Below are 23,069 nucleotides of genomic sequence, written 5' to 3'. Positions count from 1 at the left end.
CCCCCCCCCCCACCCTAAAAAAAATTAAAAAAACCCAATGACCCAATAAAAAACAATTTTTTTTTTGTACTTTTTTACCTCAGAGTCAGTAATTTCACGCAATGGCAAGATTTGTAGAATTTCACCAAGGGGAAAGTAGTCTTAAAAATTTAACCTGGGTGTTTTCACCTATAACAATGAAACAACAGGGATATTAATTGTGAAATGGTGATATTTCAGGGTATATGTGCAATTAACCGAAGATTGATTCACTTCTGTTTTTATGAAATATACTCAAAATCATTTATGGATGGGGAGATTCTGCAAATATGGATTATTTAGGGGTAAATATATAAGAAAACTCTTTCTGCTAACATGACTTCAACTACGAATTAATTCTAAAAAAATATGTAGACGAACAAAGTTTTGAAGTTCATTTTGATATGTACCTGCCATGATCAAAGTTGTAATATCATCCAATCCAGACGATCATTTTTCGATATGAAACCTAGTAGTAGGCAATCTTCATTGATTATTCTTTTAAAAACACTGAGAACCTGGACATGTCATAAAACAGATACAAATAAATTTGGACTACTAAAAGAAATAAATTAGAATAACAAATTTGTAAAATTAGCAACCTTTTCTATAGAAAGCTATTGTTTCCTCTCAACAGGTTCAGCAAGCTGTGCTTGGTCATCATTTTTCTTGCGAACGACTTATCGACAATATTTTTTGTGCAGTATAGATAAGTAAAAAATACTTGACATGCAAATTTAAATTAATAAAGTGAACTATTCTATGAATATGTATTTAGATTCACATAATTGAATGTTAAATTAAAGTAAATAACTGCAATAACAATCAAAGCATGCAATAGTTATCAAACAACTATATGAGCATATGCGTATAAATCATAAATTGGCCTAACAAATTAATTTCATCAATTAATAAACTTAAAAGCTTATGAAAAGCACATTTAAAATCCTTTAACCAATTTGTAAATGTAATTAAAATTAAAAATCATTCATGTTTAATTTTTGTGGGCCCTTGATCAATCCTTCTCCACCTTTATCTTCTTTTTTGGTAAATCGAGAAATGTATCATCATCATCAATGTTGATTGTGATGTCTTCTTGGATTTGGATTTCTTGTGCTATTATCTTTCCTTGTGCACGTTCATCCTTTGACTTCTCATCCAACTTTACAAGGAACTTGTATGTCTTTCCGATGTTGAGAACAAACTTTTGAAAGAATGAACTCTGATTTTTTTCTGTTTTAATGAGAAAAAAATTAAGATCTTATACATGAAATATATTGTTTTATATGTATAAAATATAATAAAGTAAGAAGTTACCTCTTTTATATCATCCATAAATTTTTGAGCATCGCATCCTATCAATGTTTCTGCTGCGTCAAAAAGTGTGACTCTTGCATTGTCTGTTTCGTCTTCCATAATGATTTTAACAACATATCTACATTTTGTATTATTATTGTGCATCAGATGATATTTATATATTTAATCTTTATATTTTTCTTTCATGAGTAATTGATAGTACTTTACCTCGGTATACTGTCTTCATTATTTTTTTGACAATTTTGACATTTGTCATAAATAGTTTTGTCTACTTTTTTATTGCAGCCTGTGCATGAGTAGTACCAAGCCTCATGTCTATTTAAGATATTACTTATTTTTCCAATAAAGCTGTCATATTGTGCCTGTAGATTTGTAAAAATTTAGTTAGTTATAATCGTAGTTTACATATATTTAGTAAATAAAATTAGAAATTATAAATTATAAAATAATTGAAAAAATATAGTCAAAAATGAATTTTTTAAAAATTAATGTAAAAGTAATAATTGTAAATGTATTTGAAACATCAATGAAACAATATCTATTTATATATATATATTTTAACTAAAGCTCTTGATTCATTAATATTTTATAGTAGGATTTTTAATATCATACCTTTGATGATTCTTGTGAAGCTTGCATAATATCAACAATATTCATTTTCGTTGCATTTTTAAATAGCCTTGACGGAGCACCGTTAGTCTTGATCTTGTCTTTTGAAAGAGCCCTGCATATAATTTTAAAAATATTTAAATTTAAATTTATTAAGTTACCTTTTTTATTTGAATTACCATTCTCGCATGTCCTTAGCAAGTTGTATTTCAGGGTTGATACATATTGTTGATGCAATTTGCGAAGTCAAGCACATCTCCCCTGCATATATAATAGTTATAATTAGAATTTGATATTTATTGATAATTAATTTACAATTCAATTTAAAAAATGTTACCTTTGTACAATGATATTTTAAAATCTGATAGCGCTATTATAGTTGTCTCATGCATATTTCCTTCAATCATTGAACCTTCATTACCAGCTAAATCTCCGAATAAAGTTACAGACAATGTTATCTCACTGTGTAAGAAAAGTTAGACAATTTTAGGTTAATATATTATATTTTGAATAAATAATTTATTGTGAAATAAAAGCATGCATGTATACTCTTTGTCAACTATAATGATGTCCCGCCTTGTGTCCGCCTTATTATATCTTGTAACGTACTTGATCATAGGCTTGACATTTGCTATCATTGCAAGAACATCTGCACATAAATTTATAATAAGTTGAAAATTCATTTATAAATTTTTAAACTAAAAATAAAAGGTGTTTAGAAATACTTACTTATATTCCTTGTATTCTCGTTGGAAATTGCCTCTTTGATTGAGATAAAGTTGTTCAATATCTTATCAAATTGAAACTTTGCATTTGATTCTTTGATAGAAATGTTTTTAGTCAATGTCAACTCAATTGACTCATGTACATTTCCATAAAGCGGGTTTATTAGTTTGACTTCTCCATTTGAGATGTAAAGAACATGATTCTTCTGAAGCATGTGCTTATACATTTCAATAGTTTCTCCAAACATAATACCTTGTATTTTTTTCCCCTGCAAATATTACTAATATTATCTCACAAATAACTAATACATTAACATTCATTTAAGCCTAAGATAAATAAGATAAGTAATAGATGACGTAAGTTATGTATAAATGTAGTTTTATGTGGTAAACTTTAAAATAACCATTCTCTAGATTTTATTGAAAGGTATCCATAATCTTCGGGTCTAAAAAAATTACCTTTTAACTCATCAACAAAACTAACCTTATTTATATAAAGTTACATGTTATTGAAGGTAACCTTATTTTTTTTATATGATCATATACATAGTAAGGTGAAAATAATTAATATAAGAATAAGCATCAACAATTATAATTTAATTTATATTTATAATTTATAAATTTTTAAAAAATTGAGAAGGCTCTGCATAGATTTAAAATAACGATTGCTATGGCATGATAAAAAATGATGCATATTGTACTTAAACATTGTATGTATTACTTTATTTAAGAATAAGTATCAACAAATATCAACAGAATTATAGCATGTAGAATTTTGCTACATTACCTCTGAGTCGGCAAAAATTATTTTTAGTAGTTTTCCTGATCCTTTGTTGTTCTCATAAGATGACTCAATAGTTCTTAGGATAACAACATGAATGGTCCACTCTCTTTGGAAATTTTTTTAGTTGGCGTATTTGGATGTGTGGAATTGGTGCTTCGTTGGTGGATGTCATTGTTCCTGCAAGATTTTGAATAGTTTGTTATATATAAATAACAACACATCTGAAGTACTAAATAAACTCAAAAGAAAATTAAATGAGACTATTTCTATATCAAAGATGTGACACTAATTATAGTAATTTGAATTTATTAATTAATAATATTATTTACAATGTTTAGAGTTATTTTAATTTTGAGTAGTACATGATTTTGAACGAACAGATTGAATGATGAAATAATGAATTGTAATTTTTTTTATTTTTAAGAAAAAAACTTTAATAAAAATTGTATCTACTTATTATATAATAAATTCCTAACCTTCAAAAATGTTATTGGTCATTTGAATTATTCCTCGTGGTCCTTTGGCTAAAAATGTTATTGGTCATTTGAATTATTCCTCGTGGTCCTTTGGCTGGAGAACTTCCTTGTATACAACATTTTTTGTGTATTGTTCCTCTTCTGCAAATTTTCCATCTGATGTTATTAAGACCTTGGTTGTCATCATAGAAGTACCACGTGATAAAGCAACATATAATTGCCCATGAGAGAACACTGGTTCATGTAGATAAATACATACGTTAGGTATTGTTTGCCCTTGGGATTTATTAATTGTCATTGCAAAACATAATCTTATGGGAAATTGTTTGCGTTTGAGCTTGAATGGTAATCCTTCATCTTCTGCTGGTGACAATGGTATTCTTGGCAAGAAAACTTCTTTCCCAGCATGTTGGCCCATTGTGATTTTAGCTTGAATTACATTGTAGTTAAAATCTTGACATATCATTCGTGTACCGTTGCACAGTCCATTAGTTGGATCCAAGTTCCTTAGTAAAATAATTGGACAATATTTTTTGAACATTAGCTTGTGTGGCGGTAGTCCATTAGGGAGCAGAGTGTTCAAAAATTCTTCTTGGTAATGATGATTAGTGTCATCAACTGCTTCATCAAAGCTATAGAATTCTTTTCCTTCTCCTGGAAACCTTTTTATTAGTCTATCATTTAACATGTCAACATATTCATTTTTTGTTGCAAGGATAGCTCTATCTTTCATATAGTCAATAGACTTGAAATTTTCGTCTAAAGATGGAAAAATTGAATTTATGAGAGAATCTTCCGGTAGCTCATCACCTTGATTCTGGATCAACATTGCATTAGGTAGTTTTATGAGATCCTGTGTCACTGTTGGTTCATCTCCATTCCCAATCCTAAGAAGAAATTCACTGAATGCTGTGTCTGATTTTGCTCTCATATTTTTTGAAAGTTGTAGTTTGATCATTTTTCTCCATAAATGTGAGCTCACTAAACTTGATTTTGCTCTCATATTTTTTGAAAGTTGTAGTTTGATCATTTTTCTCCATAAATGTGAGCTTACTAAACTTTCTTTGATAGTTTGTGATCTTGTTGAGCGAGGCACCACTGGTAAAACTTGTCTGAAATCACCACCAAATACAATTACTTTTCCGCCAAATGGTTCATCTTGATCCATTAAATCTCTTAGTGTTCTATCCAACGTTTCAATTGCAACGCGTTTAGCCATAGCAGCCTCGTCCCAAATTATTAGACGTGCTATTCTAAGGAGTTTTGATGTCCCATCTTGCTTTGATATACCACACATAGATGAATCTGTTGTTGGGATTTTGATTTTAAATCTGGAGTGTGCTGTTCTTCCACCAGGCATTATTACAGCTATGACACCTGATGTCGCTGTAGCAAGAGCTATCATACCTTGCGATCTTACTGTGGCAAGTAGAGCACGATATAAATAAGTCTTCCCAGTTCCTCCTGGACCGTCAATAAAGAAAACTCCACTTTTATTTGCTTCAACTCGTGTTAATATTGTAGTGTATGCAGTATGTTGTTCATAGTTGAGTTTTGTTGCAGCATTTAGATCATCAGTTGAGATTTGTACATCTAGCTCTTCTTTAATTTCTCTTGGGTATGAACCTTCCTCTGTAATGTTTTTTGCTTGTAAAGGTGGCAAATCAAATTTTTTAATATCCTTTCCCATACTCTCTAAATAGAAGTTAATATTGAGAAGAGTATCATTTATCACCGAAGCTCTAGTAGCATTTGGTTTCCTTGAGAAGTCTTCAGATAATGATTCAAGATATTGATTCCATAATTTTTTAGCATCTGTGGGCTCACAATGAACCAATTTAGTTGCAAACAAACGTCGAAGTGTTGTTGGCATTTGGAAGACGATGGCTTCATCTAAGCACTCTCTTATGCTATCATCAGATTCCAAAAGACCTAATTTCTGGGCTGATTGCTTGAAAGATTTGCAATGAATACCATTGACCGTCAGTAGATCCTCAAATTATGTCGGACACCTAACGTGAGTAAGCAATAGTCGCAGGTAATATCTCTCTCCTTCAATTGGATTAGCCCCATTTATTCGACCTATCACTTGTCTCTGTTTTCTTGGACTTCAAGATTTTGATGTTGAATCCCAAACATAATATTCAGGAAATTCCACATATAATAACTCCTTTTCATGGTCCTTTTCATGTTTCTTCTTGTTACCTTCTTTAATTTTTTTACACATAGTAAAAAATTCTGTAAGCATCGTCTTGGAGACATGTTCCAAGTGAATCAATTTCGATAGGTCTTGATGTTTCCAATAAGAAACATATTGATGATTTGGCATGTGAAGTTGTAAGTTAATGACAGCCGGGAATATCTCATTAAGATGAAATTCATATATTCTCCAGAAAGCTTCCTGAGCTGATACCCATCTTGCATCTTGGAAATTTTTGATTTCATTCACAACTTTTTCACCTTCATTATACTCAATGTCTACTGCCACTCTATCATGGCCTTTATATATGTACTTATAAAGGTATTTAACTGCTTTTATGCCTGAGCATATTTCAACATTGATGTGACAGTTATAACGTGTCAGCAAATAGGGATTATAAGGTACCACCCATTGATTATTAAGGATTTTGTTTCGAACCAACATTGTTCTGTTATTTTTGCTCCTTTTATAAACTGGGTAAGCATCTTTCGCTTGTAGTGATCTCGGAGAAAACTCTCTAGGGTAGTGATATTTACACTCGCCATTTTGCATGCAAACATTCTTCGTATTTAACTCTCCACAAGGGCCATGCATCATATGTTTTTTTACCAGTTCATATAGGATTGGATTTTCATACTGGTTTGGAATTTCTGCTGATACGTACTTATCATAATGATCTGATGAGACGATTTTGTGTTTTCCCATTAGAATAATCAACATGTGTGCATGAGGCAACCCTCTTTTTTGAAACTCGATGACATGAACATGGGCAGCAACTTTTCCAAAGATTTCCTTTTTAAATAGCTGATCTTTCAGGTCTTGCAATTTTCCTCTAAATATCCTTGAGGTTAGATCCGGTCTATCATTATGTGTCTGTCCTGGATGTAGCTCCTCCGTGATTTCTTCCCATTCAGGATTGCATGTCATTGTGATGAAAATATCTGGTTTGCCAAATTGTTGTACTAATGACATTGCATCAAGATATCTACGACGCATATCTCTAGGACCACTAATAAATAATGATGGCAGCACTATTCTTTTTCCGACTTGACATGCTTTTGCTTCTCCAGCAGCTACACTATCGACTATGCCTTGGAATAACTCTGCTCTGATTTCTGATTGTTTCTTTCTAAAATAATTAAGTCTTGTTGTTTCAAGCTTTATGTACATATCAACAGCATATTGATGGAACAACCGGCCTGCCGATGTTAATACAGTAGATTGTCGAGTGTCTCTTATCTGGAACTTGTAACAATAATATTCTCGACATGAGACGCTTCCCGCCTTTGGTGCTTTAACACCTAAAAGTTTGCAGGTTAAGTTAATTTTTAATGTTTTAATATTATTAAACAATTTTAATTATGAGTTACCTTCTCTTTCTCGTTTAAATATGTCTTCTGCAGATGTAAAAGTTTGCTGAGTTACTTGAGATATTGTATTTACTTGTTTTGACCGGTGAATATCATTTTTATCCCTTCTTTTAATATTTTGGTGCCATCCAACATCTCCGCCTGGAAAGAGTAAAGGATAATGTAAAGGACCATAACAACCAAAATAGTGCTTAACTTGATGATTCTTGCTGGAGTGTGAATGGATAACTATTTCTCTCTCATACGGAACATTATCATTATTTCCCTCTACCCAGACAGCTGCAACCTGATCCACTGTTGGCGAGTTGTAAACACGTTGATCTACTGCAGCATCTCTATTTATAATGATCTTGAAGTCTTCAAGAGATGGAAAATCATTTAGTTTCCGCAGAAATTTTGCATATGGGTTTCCTTCTAATATATCCATCAATCTTTTAGTTGTAGTCGTACTCATGTTTGCATTATCTAATATTCCCATTCGATTTTGCAACTCATTCTCCGTATCGTAAAAGTAAAGTTGAAAGTAGGAAGGCTTATTTTCTTCTGGAATAAGAGAGGGGAGATTATGATATATTTGTCCTTGTGCTCTAAATGTGAAAATACCCTTTCTGTTTGATGCAAGTTCTCTATCAAACCTTGCCCCAAATGATGTGAATGAGAAAATGCTATTATACTTTCTGGTTTGTCTTCGAAACTCAATTGCCTCTTGGGTTTGTACTGTATAAAGGGCATATAACTCATCATTAACATTCACATCTGCTAGGTGGATTTCACCATTGTGACAACAGGATGTTGGTGGCTCATGTTCAAACTTTTTGGCTCTACAAAATGAACAAGACTTTGGAGTCCGTAGTTTATGTAATAAAGAACATACTGGTTCATGTGTAATTTGACCTAGAAAAAAAATAATAGTTTTTAGTGTTAAATAAATTTAGATATATAAAATCATGTAATTATTTTAATAAATTATAAAATTAATCTATGCAAACCTCCATGCTCATATTCTCGCTGTTGCGCTCCACAAAACAAATCAATCTTACGTTTTCCCTTGCTATTGGTACTACTGTCAGCAATATCATTCCTTTTCCTCTTTTTACTATTATCAATGACCTTCTGAATGTAAGTTGTCTTCTGATCAACATTCAACTGATTATATTTGGTGTTTCTACTCTCATGTATTAGAATGTGTTAAATATACTATTAATAAACACAAATACACATAAAGCAATAATAATATATATTTATGTTGAATTCAAACCTTGGTTTGAAGTCATTTGGAAGAAGGTACTCTTATGCAAATGTATAGTGATTATGCAATCCAAGAAGTAGAATGTAAATTTCTACAAGGGAAAAAAAATTAATGTGTTAAATTATTGATTTATTAAATTAAACATAAGTATAGCAGTGAATATAATTTGAGATAATAAGTATATTTTATTTGTTGTTCAATAGTACTTAAGGCTTTTTTTTAGAAATTTGGTAAACTATACATGCATCAGTAATCACAAATATATCATATGCTAAGGTTAATTCTTTTTTTGAAGTCATATAATAATAATAATAATAAATATTTAAGTGTAGAAGAAGATAAATACAAGGAAATAGAGTTATAATATTTAAGTGTAGAAGAAGATAAATACAAGGAAATAGAGTTATCATCACTATGAACAAAATAAAGAGAAAAGAGAAGAAAGTTGCTTAACTAACCTGAATCACCGACAACTTTAGAAATGTTTTAAAAAAAACAAGGCAAATCCAACCAAGTAGGATATCTGCATTAATATGAAAAAATGTTAAATAATAAAAACAAGGCAAATCCAACCAAGTAGGATATCTGCATTAATATGAAAAAATGTTAAATAATTTAATCTAGACGTAATAGTGTATTACAAAACATATATAATTACTCAGAGACAAAACATACATAATTATTCAGAGACAACGTACATAATTAAAAAAATGTTAAATTATTTACGTGAGAATTGCACAACAGGTTTTCACAACATACATAATTACTCAAGGAACAGGTTTTCTCAAGTAATGGTTACAAAACATATTCATATCTTTAATCTATTGGTTATGCAATTGATATTAGATTGATCAAAGTAGAATTGATATACCTAATACCTAATTTAGGAAAAAAATCACAACCGAAATCACAACCTAAAAAAAACTAAACTCTATCATTTGTGATTCTCCGATTCCAGAACCAAATCAAAGACAACCCAAATCTTTCTCCTATCCGATTCCAAACCAAATCAGAGAAACGGCGATGTAATTAATTCATAGTTTCCAATCATCCAAGGGAACTACTATGCACAGATCAACTTAAAAAAGAGAAACTATGGTTGCATAATTTCCAATCATCCAAGGGTTTGTTCTCCTCTCTAATTCTGAACCAAATCAGAATCAGATAAAAATAAATTATTAAATGCAATCTCTCTTTGCTTTGCATGGGCAATCTTTGATATTAGATTGATGAAATCAGAATTGATATACCTAATTAGAAAATAAATCAAAACTGAAATCACAAACTAAAAATCAGCATCACAGATGAGGGAAATAACATTACAAGCCTCAATATCACATACTATTCTTGAAGTCATTATCTCCATCCAGCAATTGGGCTATGTGAATGATGATGACAGAGCACTTCTACAGGTCTCTCTCGTAAAGATATGGAAAATTCTTGCCATTTCGTTAAATAGTCATCATTTTATTTGATTTAGCCATTTACTTGATAATACGCACTTGGAAAACAGGAAGAACACAAGTAGTTTATATTGTTAGACCCTAGAGGGGGGTGATTAGGGTCTTATGCTAATCTAATCCCAATTAAAATCCTAATTAAAATTATATAGATCAATATATTCTTGCAAGAGATAGATATGAACAATAAGAGCAATAAGAATATGCACAAATAAAATATGAGACAAGCAAAACACAAACACACGATATGTTCACGAGGTTCAGTCCCCACGACCTACGTCCCCGCTCCTCACCTCGAGGATATATCCACTATCACAATCCGGTTTGGAAGCCGGAACTTCTACACACTCGGTTTACAAGTTCACCGAAAACTCACACACTACACAATCACTCAACAATTACACTTTACACACTAAGTGTAGGAACCTAGCCTGTGTCCTCCTCCTCAAGTGCTCGATTACAACCTCTCCCTAGGTTCGTCAATCGACGCCACTCCTATTGGATTTGACCCCGTCTCTCTCTCCTCACACTTCTCTCGGTGTACAAGTGTATTACAAGTGATTCTCACAAATAAAAGTTAAATACAATGATTTGTTCTCAAATAACAAGTGAGAACTCAAGGAAGCTCACACTCACTAAATCACACCCCACAACCCACAATATATAATATGAGAATATTAAGCTCAATAAGTGTGTGTGACAATAGTGAATGAAACTCAATAACTATAACTCAATAAATATAGCTAATCAAATGAAAGTGAAATAATAAGCTATATAGGAAAGAGTTTAGAAAACTTCTCAATGAATAAGAAGAGCTGAAGAAATGACGATCTCAATAGAATTTGAAGGCCTCTTCTTGTTGTAGAAAAACTTCTCTTGAAAACTGATTAATGAAATCAACCTTAAACAGGTCTTAAACACACTTAGGAATTTTGTTAAACACAAACTTGGATTTCTTAGTTCTATAGAAGAAGAGCAGCAATGTGGTATATATATAGGCATCCCAATAAAATAGCTATAAAGTAGGCAAAAGACCAATAAAAAACCGTTTGCAAACTAGCTGTTGTACATGTCTGACCGTTCGGGCGGTCGACCGCGTCCGGTCCGATCCGCCGAAGCACAAAAGACTCAAAGAAAAAGGTTTAGAGTTGGGCGTCGACGACCAGAATTTTTGGTCGACCGGAAATTTCTCGTCGAGTCGACCGTGCGGTCGACCGCGAAGACAATCGAGCTTCAAAAAGCCATGTCGGATCGACGCCGGGCCGGTCGACGACAAACCTGATATAGGCCAATACCTGAGCCGTTGTGGCAGTCTTGAAAATTCGTTAAAACTGAGCCGGTGCCCGACACGATCACATCCAAGGAATGAATAACAACTGTTGGGAAAGCTTTCTACGAGATGATGAAGTAAACACACCATGTCTTCGCGCAAAGGACACTTGCTCTTGGAAAAACAATTATTTCGTTTTGCTGAAAACTACTTTTTTTGAAAACATGCCTTAGAAACTTATATTTTTATGAAAGTGAAAGTTGACTACTAGGATTGTCAAACCTACTGTCATATATACCCTGACTTGTTCATGTACTCGCTCATACCTGTATACTACGATAGAATACACGACAAGACGCCTGTAAACATGGATACGAAGCATACTCTTAACACGTTTAACGTGCAGAATCATCCTATATGATAGAAAACGTCAAAAATCGTGTTAAGTGTATATATATTGAGCTTAGATATAATCATACAATATATGTAAGTAAACCAAACATATACCTAGGTAAATCCACGTAAATGAACTTGAATCTTTAACACTGATTGACGTGTGTTGAAATACCTGAAAAGAGAGCATAAACACAAAATACTAGAAAACTTATTAGTAATAAATTGTTTGCTAAATCATCATCAAAACTATAGGGTCAACAATCTCCCTCTTTTTGATGATGGCAAACAATTTTATATGAAACATAAATTGATAACCCACATATAAGCCAAACATAGATAAACCATTCATGAATGATTCCATAAACCATATATGGAATAAGTATGTGAGCTATGTGTGGATTTTTCTCCCCCTTTGACAACATCAAAAAGGGAAAAATGAAAAATAGGAGCAATGCTCCCCCTGCTTATGAGCACAGAGATATAAAAATAAAGTAATATATGCCAAAAGCTCCCCCTGTCAAATAGAATAAATGACACTAAAGAGTATGTAAAGGAGCTAAGCAAACAAAACAATCATAAACAGTACAAAGAACTCATGATAAGCAACTTATTTTCCACACACCAAGACATGAATGTTGTTTCAACCATGCATTGATTCATAGAAGAAATAAACTAAACACAATAAGTCACAAAACATCACATAAGCATTAGAAACAACATAGTTTTGCATAAACATAGATTCGTCCACAAGATAGCAAATCATACATGAAAAGTCACATAAAAACCATACTGATATAGAGTTATTACACTCAAACTAAAAACATAAATGTCAAGTTTTCTAACTCAAAATGAAACAGCACCATCAACATAGAGATCACAAAAACAAACTCCAATAAACAGCAAGATCACTCATCATCATCACCATCATCATCACCACCATCACCATCGTCATCAGAAGATCCTGATCCTTCAGCATGAGCCTCCTTAGAATCAGACTCAGAGGTAGAAGAGGGATCCGGAATCCCGAGAGACTGACGCTGAAAGGAAAGAATAGTCCTAACATCCCTCTGAATAGACGTGACTTGCTTCTGAACACTTGAGTACTGAGTCTCAAGGCGATCCAGAAGGTCACAAATATCAGAAGTGGAAGAGGTAGAGGCTCTAGAACGGGAGCGAGAAGATGATGAAGGAGTGGAGTCAATGGACATCTGCATTCTAGAAAGGGAAACCTTATCAAAGAAATCTCTCTTAGATTCAATCTTGGTTTCATTGGTGAGGTCAACATTGAAGTGTTGAAAGATGAGAGTGAGAAAGGAGCCAAAAGGTAGAAACTTTGTATGCTTTGATGCCATGTTATTGACAAAGACAGTTGCCCAATCTACTTTGATTTTGGCAAAAATGGCATAAACATCATTAATCTTATCAGAAGCAAAGTGATCAAAACTACCGGTCTTAGGAATCAAGTTTTGAGCAACAATTCTAGCAATAAGTTTGGCAATTGGATTAAGTGAATTGTTGTTCATAGGATAAGAAAATCCGGGTTTAAACATTAGTTGGTTGACAACAGGATCACTAAGATCAATAGACATGAGATTAACGTCACCTGTTAGGATTTCAAGAATCTCAGCAAGTTCGTTAGCAAAAAAAGATATTGCAATATTTTTCACAGATGAGGTAATGGTCAAACTACGATCAGCAGAGGATGATGTGGACAGATTGGCATAAAACAGATAAACTAAAAAAGGATAGAAAGAAACTTTATATACCTCATCTAGCAGTCTATCTAACCCAACATTACAAAGGATAGACTGAGTATCATACATGAATAGCTCAGGATATTTGATATACCTAGTTTGGAGAATTTTCAATTTACACAATTCCCTATATTTCCTAACAAGAGATTTAAAAAGCAGATAATCCTCATAATGTGAAGCTTTTATAGAGGAGGAACTAGTTTCAGGTTTAGATCTCTTTTTGGAGGGCTTAGGAGGCATGATAGATAAAAGAAATTATCAATTTCCTGTAAACAATAAAGAATTTAGAGCAAATTAACAAACTGCCCTAAAATAGAAACCCTAGATTAAGAAGAATAAGCACTAGATTAATGACATAAGATCAAATAGATAGGAAAGAGATCGTTACCTAGCAAAATCCCAGATGAATTTGATGAGGAAAAACCTATTTGAGATCGGCGGATGATAGAAGCAGGCGACCGTGGGAAAAACCGAATAGATTGGGGAAATATTTCGAAATGAGGGGAAAGAGAAGAGTCGGGTCAAGGAGATGATGAGGGAACGGCTGGGATTGATCCAGGAGAAGGATTAATGGTGATGAACAAGACGGGTTCAAAACAAATACCCAATAAAACCGAAACCCGTTAAGTCAAAAACAACGCTGCTGTAGAATTTTCAATTCGGTCGACCGACGTGGTCGACCGGAACAATTACAGAGAGACCTTCGGTCGACCGGGTCGGTCGACCGCGAGAAAATGAAAAACACAGTTTATTTTGGAAATTTGTTTTGAGAGTTTTTATAATATAGACCTTTTGGAAATTTGATTTATAAAATACTAAAAGTTTTATAAGATATATATATAAGTGTTTTTAATTATAAAAACATACAAATAATTTATTTTTAACATAAAGAGTATAATTTGTCATACAAAGCTAAAAAAATTATTCAAAATAAGAACAAAAACAAAACAAACCATCAAAAACAAAAGAAATACTATATAAGTCTTTTTGGTACCCAAATCATTTTGGTACCACTAGAACTTGGGACATGACCCCTAGCATTTAAATCCAAGGCCCTAGGGTTATGAACCCGTTTGGGCGTATTTTGTGCACCGATACGATCAAAGCAAAAATTGTAAACGTGACCCATATGATTGCAATTTGTGCAATGTAGAGGTTTGAATGGTTTACGTTGACCAAAATGGAATGCACGTGGTTCATTTGCAAAAATAGATTTTTCTTTGTAATTATTTTGCAAACGAAAATTTCTTTTCAAATCGAAACAAAACATGGCCAAATGACCAAAACGATCATAATAATCACATTTATACACATGAGCATGTTTATGATTTACACTATGTATGTGTACATGTGTATGTGATGAAGAAGCTTGATGGGATGCACAATCATGTGTAGGATTGTCAATTTTTGGTGCATTATGACAAAATTGAGTTAAATGGCCTTTAAGACCGCAAATAGAACATTTGTGAATTTTGTCATACATATGTGCATAGTGAATAGGTTTCTTAGAAGAATTAACATTGAACTTTGCCCATAAGTCCATAAGCTTTTTATTATTAGCAATACAAGTGTTTAGTGTTGAATCTAAAGTAGATATCCTTTTTCTCATTTGATTCAACTCATCATTGTGCATACAAGCATTGCTACTAGAAGTAGAATAAACAAGATTACTCATCATAGATTTCAACTTATCTACTTCTAACATAGCATCACGTTTTTCATGAAGCAAACTAGCATTTTCAATTTTCAAATTTTCATTGCATTCTTTAAGAATTATATTTTCATTTGCAATAAAATTAAACTTAGTAGCTAGTGTTTCATGAATAGATTTTATATTAACATACTTACTTTTTACATCAATATAGCTATTGTGTAATTTTTCAAATTCAAGAGCAAGTTCATCAAAAGTAAGAATATCATCGTTATCGCATACCTCACTAGGGTTATCACCTAGTGGTATTGTACATGGGGATGAGGCTTCCTTAGAGCTTAAAGCGGGATTTTCCAACTCTTGTTGAATAGCCTCCAATTTTCCTTCATGTGCTTCAATAAGTTTCCATAAAGCGTAAGCACTATCAAAATTAGCAAATTTGTTAGAAAACGATGAGTGAAAAGCGCTAATCAAAAATCCTAGCAAAAGCTTGTTCATGTTAAACAATCTTTTATCATTATCACACCATTTGGATTTTTCCAAGATGGGAATAACATAACCATCCTCAATAATTTCCCACAAATCAAATTGATTAGATTGAACAATTGATTAGATTGAACGAAAAGTTTGAATCTAATACGCCATTGAGCATAAGGAAAAATATCCAAACGAGGAGCAATATTAATAGCATATCCTAAGCAAGATGAATCATTCATATCCATAGAGATGAAATGCAAGAAGCACAATTAATCAAAATTAGATTAGCACTAATACAATAACTTGGATCTTTAACTCAAGGCGGTTAGTCCTTAAATCAAAGAGCACCAAGCTCTGATACCAATTGTTAGACCCTAGAGGGGGGGGGTGATTAGGGTCTTATGATAATCTAATCCCAATTAATAGCAATTAAAATTATGTTGATCAATATGTTCTTGCAAGAGATAGATATGAACAATAAGAACAATAAGAATAATAAGAATATGCACAAATAAAATGTGAGACAAGCAAAACACAAACACACGATATGTTTACGAGGTTCGGTCCCCACGACCTACGTCCCCGCTCCTCACCTCGAGGAGATATCCACTATCACAATCCGGTTTGGAAGCCGGAACTTCTACACACTCGGTTTACAAGTTCACCGAAAACTCTCACACTACACAATCACTCAACAATCACACTTTACACACTAAGTGTAGGAATCTAGCCCGTGTCCTCCTCCTCAAGTGCTCGATTACAACCTCTCCCTAGGTTCGTCAATCGACGCCACTCCTATTGGATTTGACCCCGTCTCTCTCTCCTCACACTTCTCTCGGTGTACAAGTGTATTACAAGTGATTCTCACAAATAAAAGTTAAATACAATGATTTGTTCTCAATTAACAAGTGAGAACACAATGAAGCTCACACTCACTAAATCCCACACCACAACCCACAATATAATATGAGAATATAAAGCTGTAAGTAAAAAGACCAAAAACCCAGTTTGAAAACAGACAGAAAAACTAGCCGTTACACAGGTTCTGACACCTCGGCGGTTGACCGGTCCGGTCGACCGCTAAGCTCAAAAGCTCAGATAATGAGGGTTTAGAGCTGGCGGTCGACCGACGGAATATTCGGTCGACCGAAAATTCTCTCAGTCGATCGGTGCGGTCGACCGCGAGTATGAGCTCAAAAAACCACTGTCGGTCGACCGGGTCGGTCGACCGAAAACTGATATAGGCAATACTGACAGGTTTTGGGCAGTTTTAAAAATTTGTTAAAAATATCAAATCACATCCAAAAATAGTAAAACTTTGGGGAAAGTTTCTAAATGATGAAATAAACATGTTTGAAAAGGAATTTTTGGAAAAACAATTTTCGTTTGTGAAAACTACTTGTTTTTGAAAACTGCTTAGAAAACTTGTATTTTTATGAAAGTGAAAGTTGATATAGGACTTGTAAATATTCATATATATATTGTGCATGTAATATATGTATATAATGAAGTACGAAAGAGGTGTAAACATGCGATAGAGCTGTAAACATGAGATAAAGTATTTTAACAACGTTTAATGAAAAATCATCTATATGATAGAAAACGTCAAAAATCGTGTTAAGTGTATATATATTGAGCTTAGATATAATCATACAATATATGTAAGTAAACCAAACATATACCTAGGTAAATCCACGCAAATGAACTTGAATCTTTAACACTGATTGACGTGTGTTGAAATGCCTGAAAAGAGAGCATAAACACAAAACACTAGAAAACTTATTAGTAATAAATTGTTTGCTAAATCATCATCAAAACTATAGGGTCAACATATATATCTTTCCCCATTTGTTTCCTAGCCTAATTATGAATCTGCAGAGCAATTCCCTGTCAAAATGCAGGGGTCAAAGGGTCAATTCACTTGCCTCCTGTGCTATACAGGTTTAGCAATCAAATGTTTCACATGGGCTCTTCATATTTGGCCACCACTTGTCTCTTTGCTTGCAATTACTTTTCGGCTCTACACCAATCTATCTTTATTCTTCAGGGATCAAATATTATTAACCTGATAAATCTTTATCGGAGTTAAAAGATTTTAGAAACATGTCCTATCCCCGTGCAGATATTTGGCATTCTTTCATATGGCGAGGTTTCTTGTAGGTGTAGAGACATCTGAAGTTATGTGTTGTAGTTACACAAAGCAATTCACAATAGATTTATTAAACTATAGATATTGTTTACTTCTGACTATAGCCACATCAAACTGTTATAAGGAATAAAAATTTTACGAACATTATACATTTCTATTAACTCTGTTGCTTATTATTTACATTAAAACTTATATGGTTAAACTTCCACTAAAATAAATGTAAGCTCACCTTGGAATAAGTTTTCTGTTGTAGTCCAGGTATTTTGTTAATATATTTTTCTTTTTGTTCTATGCTGAAAAGCAATGACCATTTATCTACTGCTGTATATTTCTTGTCCTAATACTGTACTGGCTTTCTATTGTTAAACTATAGTACTTGGTTATTATGATCCATTTCTACTGTTAGACTCTAGCACTAACATACTCATATGGACACTTAGAATGAAAGGCCTTGAAGTATCACTCATAGTTCAGAAAAACTCATGGAATAATTTCATTTCCTCATGGTACCAAGCAAATCTAAAAATAACAAACAGACCATAAAAAGCAGTCATCTCTGAACACATGTGGAAGATGGTATCGAGAATTGAACTAAATGTAATGTATATTCTTAGTATCCTTCTGAAATTTTTCAACTTGAAATATGAAATCATATAAGGAAGTTTGGTTCAGTTTGGTCATTTCAAGGTAGTCACAGAAAAATACATACTTCAAATAAAAAAAGAGTAGCATGAGTTGTCAAATAAGTAATTAATCATAGAATAAAAAGAAGCATCAGAACTTAAAACAAGTATTCAAAAAATCCCCTTCATGCACAATGTGCATAATTTCAATTTTAGCAAAAGTGAACAAAGTTAAAGTAACAATTCAGTGAAATAGAGTGCTACAGTAAAGTCACAGACTCACAAAAGTGATGCATCATAGAAAGATAAGCCAGGAAGAAATAAAGTTGAGAACATTAAAGAAAATTTTTGCATAAATAAAAATGGCTATGTTAAAATTTGAACCTCTCATAAAAATATAATGAGAGAATAACCAGTTACAGAAATAATCGTTCTAATTGTTCAATATGACTTGTACATCTTAACCTAAAAGCTTACATCTATAACCATTAACTTGCACAGATTAGTAAAGGAATAGATTGTCAGATTCATGTTTTAGCCATTTGAGATAGATATGTGTCTCAGAAATGTGTTGTTCATAACATGTAGATCATGGTAAATGTTTAATATGATGATTATCATCCTGTGTATGAGCCAGTCCATAAGACATTCATAATGAAAGCAAGTGCACACATGTTCACAATCATGCACATGTTGATACCATTGACCCAGTTCACAAGCAAAGGTGTATGTGCAATTGCATGCACACACATTGGGTAATTTTATGAAAAGACAGCAAGATGAATATCTCATTGTTAACTACCCAATAGCAAGCAACCCCAACATTTATCTTGATTTAATTAAATGTCCAAATCTAAGTATATGAGGAAAATGGTTGATACCATTGACATTCATAATGAAAGCAAGTGCACACATGTTCACAATCATGCAAATGTTGATACCATTGACCCAGGTCACATGCACAGGTGTACGTGCAATTGCATGCACACACATTGGGTAATTTTATGAAAAGAAAGGAAAATTAATATCTCATTGTTAACTGGTAATACTTGCTGCAAGATTTAGAAATAAAAGCAACTTTAACCGCATATATAAATGTACAAATTTTCCGGCCTGAGCTTGTAATTAATTTTTTCATTTTCATGCTTAAATATCAGTAGTAGGGATCCTATCAGCACCCTTATAGAATTGTGGTGATCTACACCATAGATAGAGGAGTTGTAATTCCCAAACTAACACTTTAACCATCCATGGTTGGTATAGATCACTTATTTCTATAGGGTGTTCTGATAGAATCCTTAATTCCCAATGAACCTTCCTTCCTCTGAAATATCAACCAGTCAAAGCAGCATACGAAGCATGTGATGCATTACACTTCCATAATGATTGCAAGATTAGCATACATCCAAATACATAAGAAAATGTTTTTCAGATGCCTTCATTTAAGGCAGCCTACATGTTTAGACCTAACCTTCTGTAATTGTTACACCGAGGGCCCCTAATCTATTTGAAGCAGATAAACTATGATACTATGCAGGTAGGTAGATAAAGTGAATTATAAGAATTCAGCATCTCCACACATTGTGTATTATGCAATAATCCAACTTAAACATGCACACAGATCATACCAAGTTCTAAAGTGGTGAGTCCAGCTTCCTCGTAGCCAAGCTCTGGCACTTCCATTATCACTGAGGTAAATCAATAAGCTCCCAACTTCCATCATCATAATTGACTATGCTCCGGCGTTCATATCTTATGCACTACGGAAACGACATCAACATCTCAAGTATAATAATAAATGCATGGGTTTGGGTAGCAACAACATCTATTACCACCTCGCAAACCATCCTTTATAATCACTGACTACTTATATGAGTGTCTGGTAAAGCTAAAGACTTTCCCATTAAAAGTACTAAAGATGTCCAATAACAATAAATGCATGATTATCCTACCCATCATTTTTCAATCTAACTAAGTGTATTTATCTCTATCATCATATGCTGAATGCCCTACTGCATCTCCAACAGATAGTCGCTAAAAGGGAGTCATGAAACATGAGTCTCCCTAAATACACTACATCTGATTATTAATAAAAGCATACCTCCTACAATACTGACATCATCCAAAAGTAACAACATCGAGAAGAGAATGAACTGTAAATACAGATGTCTATATCAACACACTTAAACCATCTTTTCAGAACTCAGTCTGTGATTACTTACCATCTCATGGGCTAATCTCTCTCATTTCCCGCTCAAACCTCAAAATGGAATTGCCCCTTTAGCAGCTACTTCTACCATGAGAATTCTCTACCAGACTCAGCAATTGACCACTCAAAACCTCAAAATTAAAAAAAATAACCCCATATTTCCCCACCTTCAGAGCTTTCATATCCAACACCATATCAAGAAATCAATTCCTAAACACATATAAGATACAAAATAAGTTATAACTTGAAAACAGAACTAATTTAGGAAAGAAATCACAAACAAAATCAAAAACTGAAAATTTAAAGAACTCAACTCAACTCAACTTACTTTCTAATGTCGATCCAGCTGCTGTTGGAATATTTAAACCCTTGTTGCTTGAAACTGTAGGAAATCAAAAATTAGGGCAAATTTAGAAGAAAATGAGAGGACTGAAGAACTAAAAGGGGATAGGTAGAGTTAGGGTTTTGTATAAAGCAAATTTAGAAGAAAATGAGAGGACTGAAGAACTAAAAGGGGATAGGTAGAGTTAGGGTTTTGTATAAAGGAGTGAAGACGAAGAAGGAGTTAGGGTTTTGTATAAAGGAGTGAAGACGAAGAAGAAATACCTTACTGAATGCCCAAATGCAGAAATATTTGGCGATGAATACGGAAATTCTGAAGAAATAGTAATCTGTGCAAATTTCTATAACACTTCGGCTTCGACGGAGAAGAGCAACCGATGAATAATCCTCATCTTTGCAAATTCCTGTAACGCTTCGGCTTCTTCGGAGAAGGGTAATCAATGATCTCTTCGGCTTCGGCGGAGAGGAATGCGTAACGGAGGTGGAAATTCCCGATGCTGATGACGAATTTTATGAAACGATTTTAAGGGAGAAATTGGGTATATTTAAGATGGTTGAATGTTATTTTGGGGATGGGAAAGTTTTTCAGGAACTGGCTCTTTTAAAGGGTAGATAGATTAGTATTAAACATATTATTAATATATTATATATTAATTATAATAAAATATANTATAATATAACATTATTATTCATATAATATAATATTATTAATAATATTATTATTATGTTATTACTAATATGTTATTAATAAATTAATATATTATAAATATTTTAGTATTATATAATATAATATTGTTTTTAATATGTTAGAGTTTATTAATAGTAATTTAATAATATATTAGTATTTATGATATAAATAAATATTATTATATTATGAATATATTATTTTTACATTTATATTAATTATAATAAAATATATTGTAAATAAAATGTTATAATATTTAGTTTACATTATTATAGTATTACAAGTATTAAATACAATGCAATATAATATTGTATAATGTATTATAACAGTATATTGTACTTTAATGAGTTATATTATACTATAATTATTATTATATTGTACTTGTTACATATTATTTTCAAATAATTATATATTTAATTAGTTTGGTATATCAAATTTTTATAATTGTATATTATATTAATATTTTTATAATAATGTTATTTAATTATTAATATAATATTATACTATTATTAATATAATAAAATATTATACTATTATTCATATAATATAATATTATTAATAATGTCAATATTATTAGAATACTAGTATGTTATTAATAAATCAATATATTATAAATATTTAATATTTACATAATATATTATAGTTTTAATATGTTAGAGTTTATTAATAGTAATTTAATAATATATTAGTATTTATGATATAAATAAATATTATTATATTATGAATATATTATTTTTACATTAACATTTGTTAGCAATAAATTATTTTATGATTAAAAATTATTTTACTTTATAATAAATTATATTATTTATTACATAATATATTAATATTTTATATATTATATTACATTTACTATACGATATGTTATTATAATAATATTATTTTATTGTTATGTTATTAATAAATATGTTACTATTGTATAATATTTTTTAATTATTAATTTATTACAATTTATTTATTAAAAAGTTAATAATATTATAGCAATTATACTATTGTATAGGTATGTTATTATATTATTATTATATTATTATTTATTATCAATAACTTTTTATTAGTTTATTTATATTTTATTATTATTTATTTATTATATAATAGATTATTAACATATTAAATATTGGTATTTAATATGTTATTATATTATTATATAAGATATTTATTTATTATATTTTTATATTATTTAATAAATATTACTAGTATATTAAATTAAATATAATATAGCATAGTATAGTATAATATAATAAGTATGTTGATAATAATTCTATATTAATTATATTTAATATATTATACTAGATATTATATTAACAC

General features: G+C 31.7%; 2 protein-coding genes and 1 long non-coding RNA gene across 3 annotated transcripts; all 3 read right to left on the bottom strand.

Annotated features, from left to right (window-relative positions):
- On the bottom strand, positions 2,516 to 3,623 carry LOC109839785. Its single transcript, XR_002246744.1, has 3 exons — positions 3,457 to 3,623; positions 2,674 to 2,938; positions 2,516 to 2,593 (listed from the first exon to the last, which is right to left on the bottom strand). It is a non-coding gene; the product is annotated as an uncharacterized LOC109839785 (long non-coding RNA).
- On the bottom strand, positions 4,003 to 5,802 carry LOC109838341 (ATP-dependent DNA helicase pif1-like). Its single transcript, XM_020406792.1, has one exon. The coding sequence runs from the start codon at positions 5,800 to 5,802 to the stop codon at positions 4,003 to 4,005; it is 1,800 nt and encodes a 599-aa protein (XP_020262381.1).
- On the bottom strand, positions 6,040 to 7,926 carry LOC109838340. The gene is made up of 2 exons (XM_020406791.1): positions 7,500 to 7,926; positions 6,040 to 7,430 (listed from the first exon to the last, which is right to left on the bottom strand). Exons 1-2 carry the CDS (start codon positions 7,924 to 7,926, stop codon positions 6,040 to 6,042), a joined length of 1,818 nt encoding a protein of 605 aa, XP_020262380.1.

The sequence above is a fragment of the Asparagus officinalis genome, chromosome 4 (genome assembly GCF_001876935.1).
Source record: "Asparagus officinalis chromosome 4, Aspof.V1, whole genome shotgun sequence".
In the NCBI taxonomy this organism is placed as follows: Eukaryota; Viridiplantae; Streptophyta; class Magnoliopsida; order Asparagales; family Asparagaceae; genus Asparagus; species Asparagus officinalis.
Note: the sequence above shows the minus strand (reverse complement) of the source record. Positions and strands in the feature narration are given on the sequence as shown.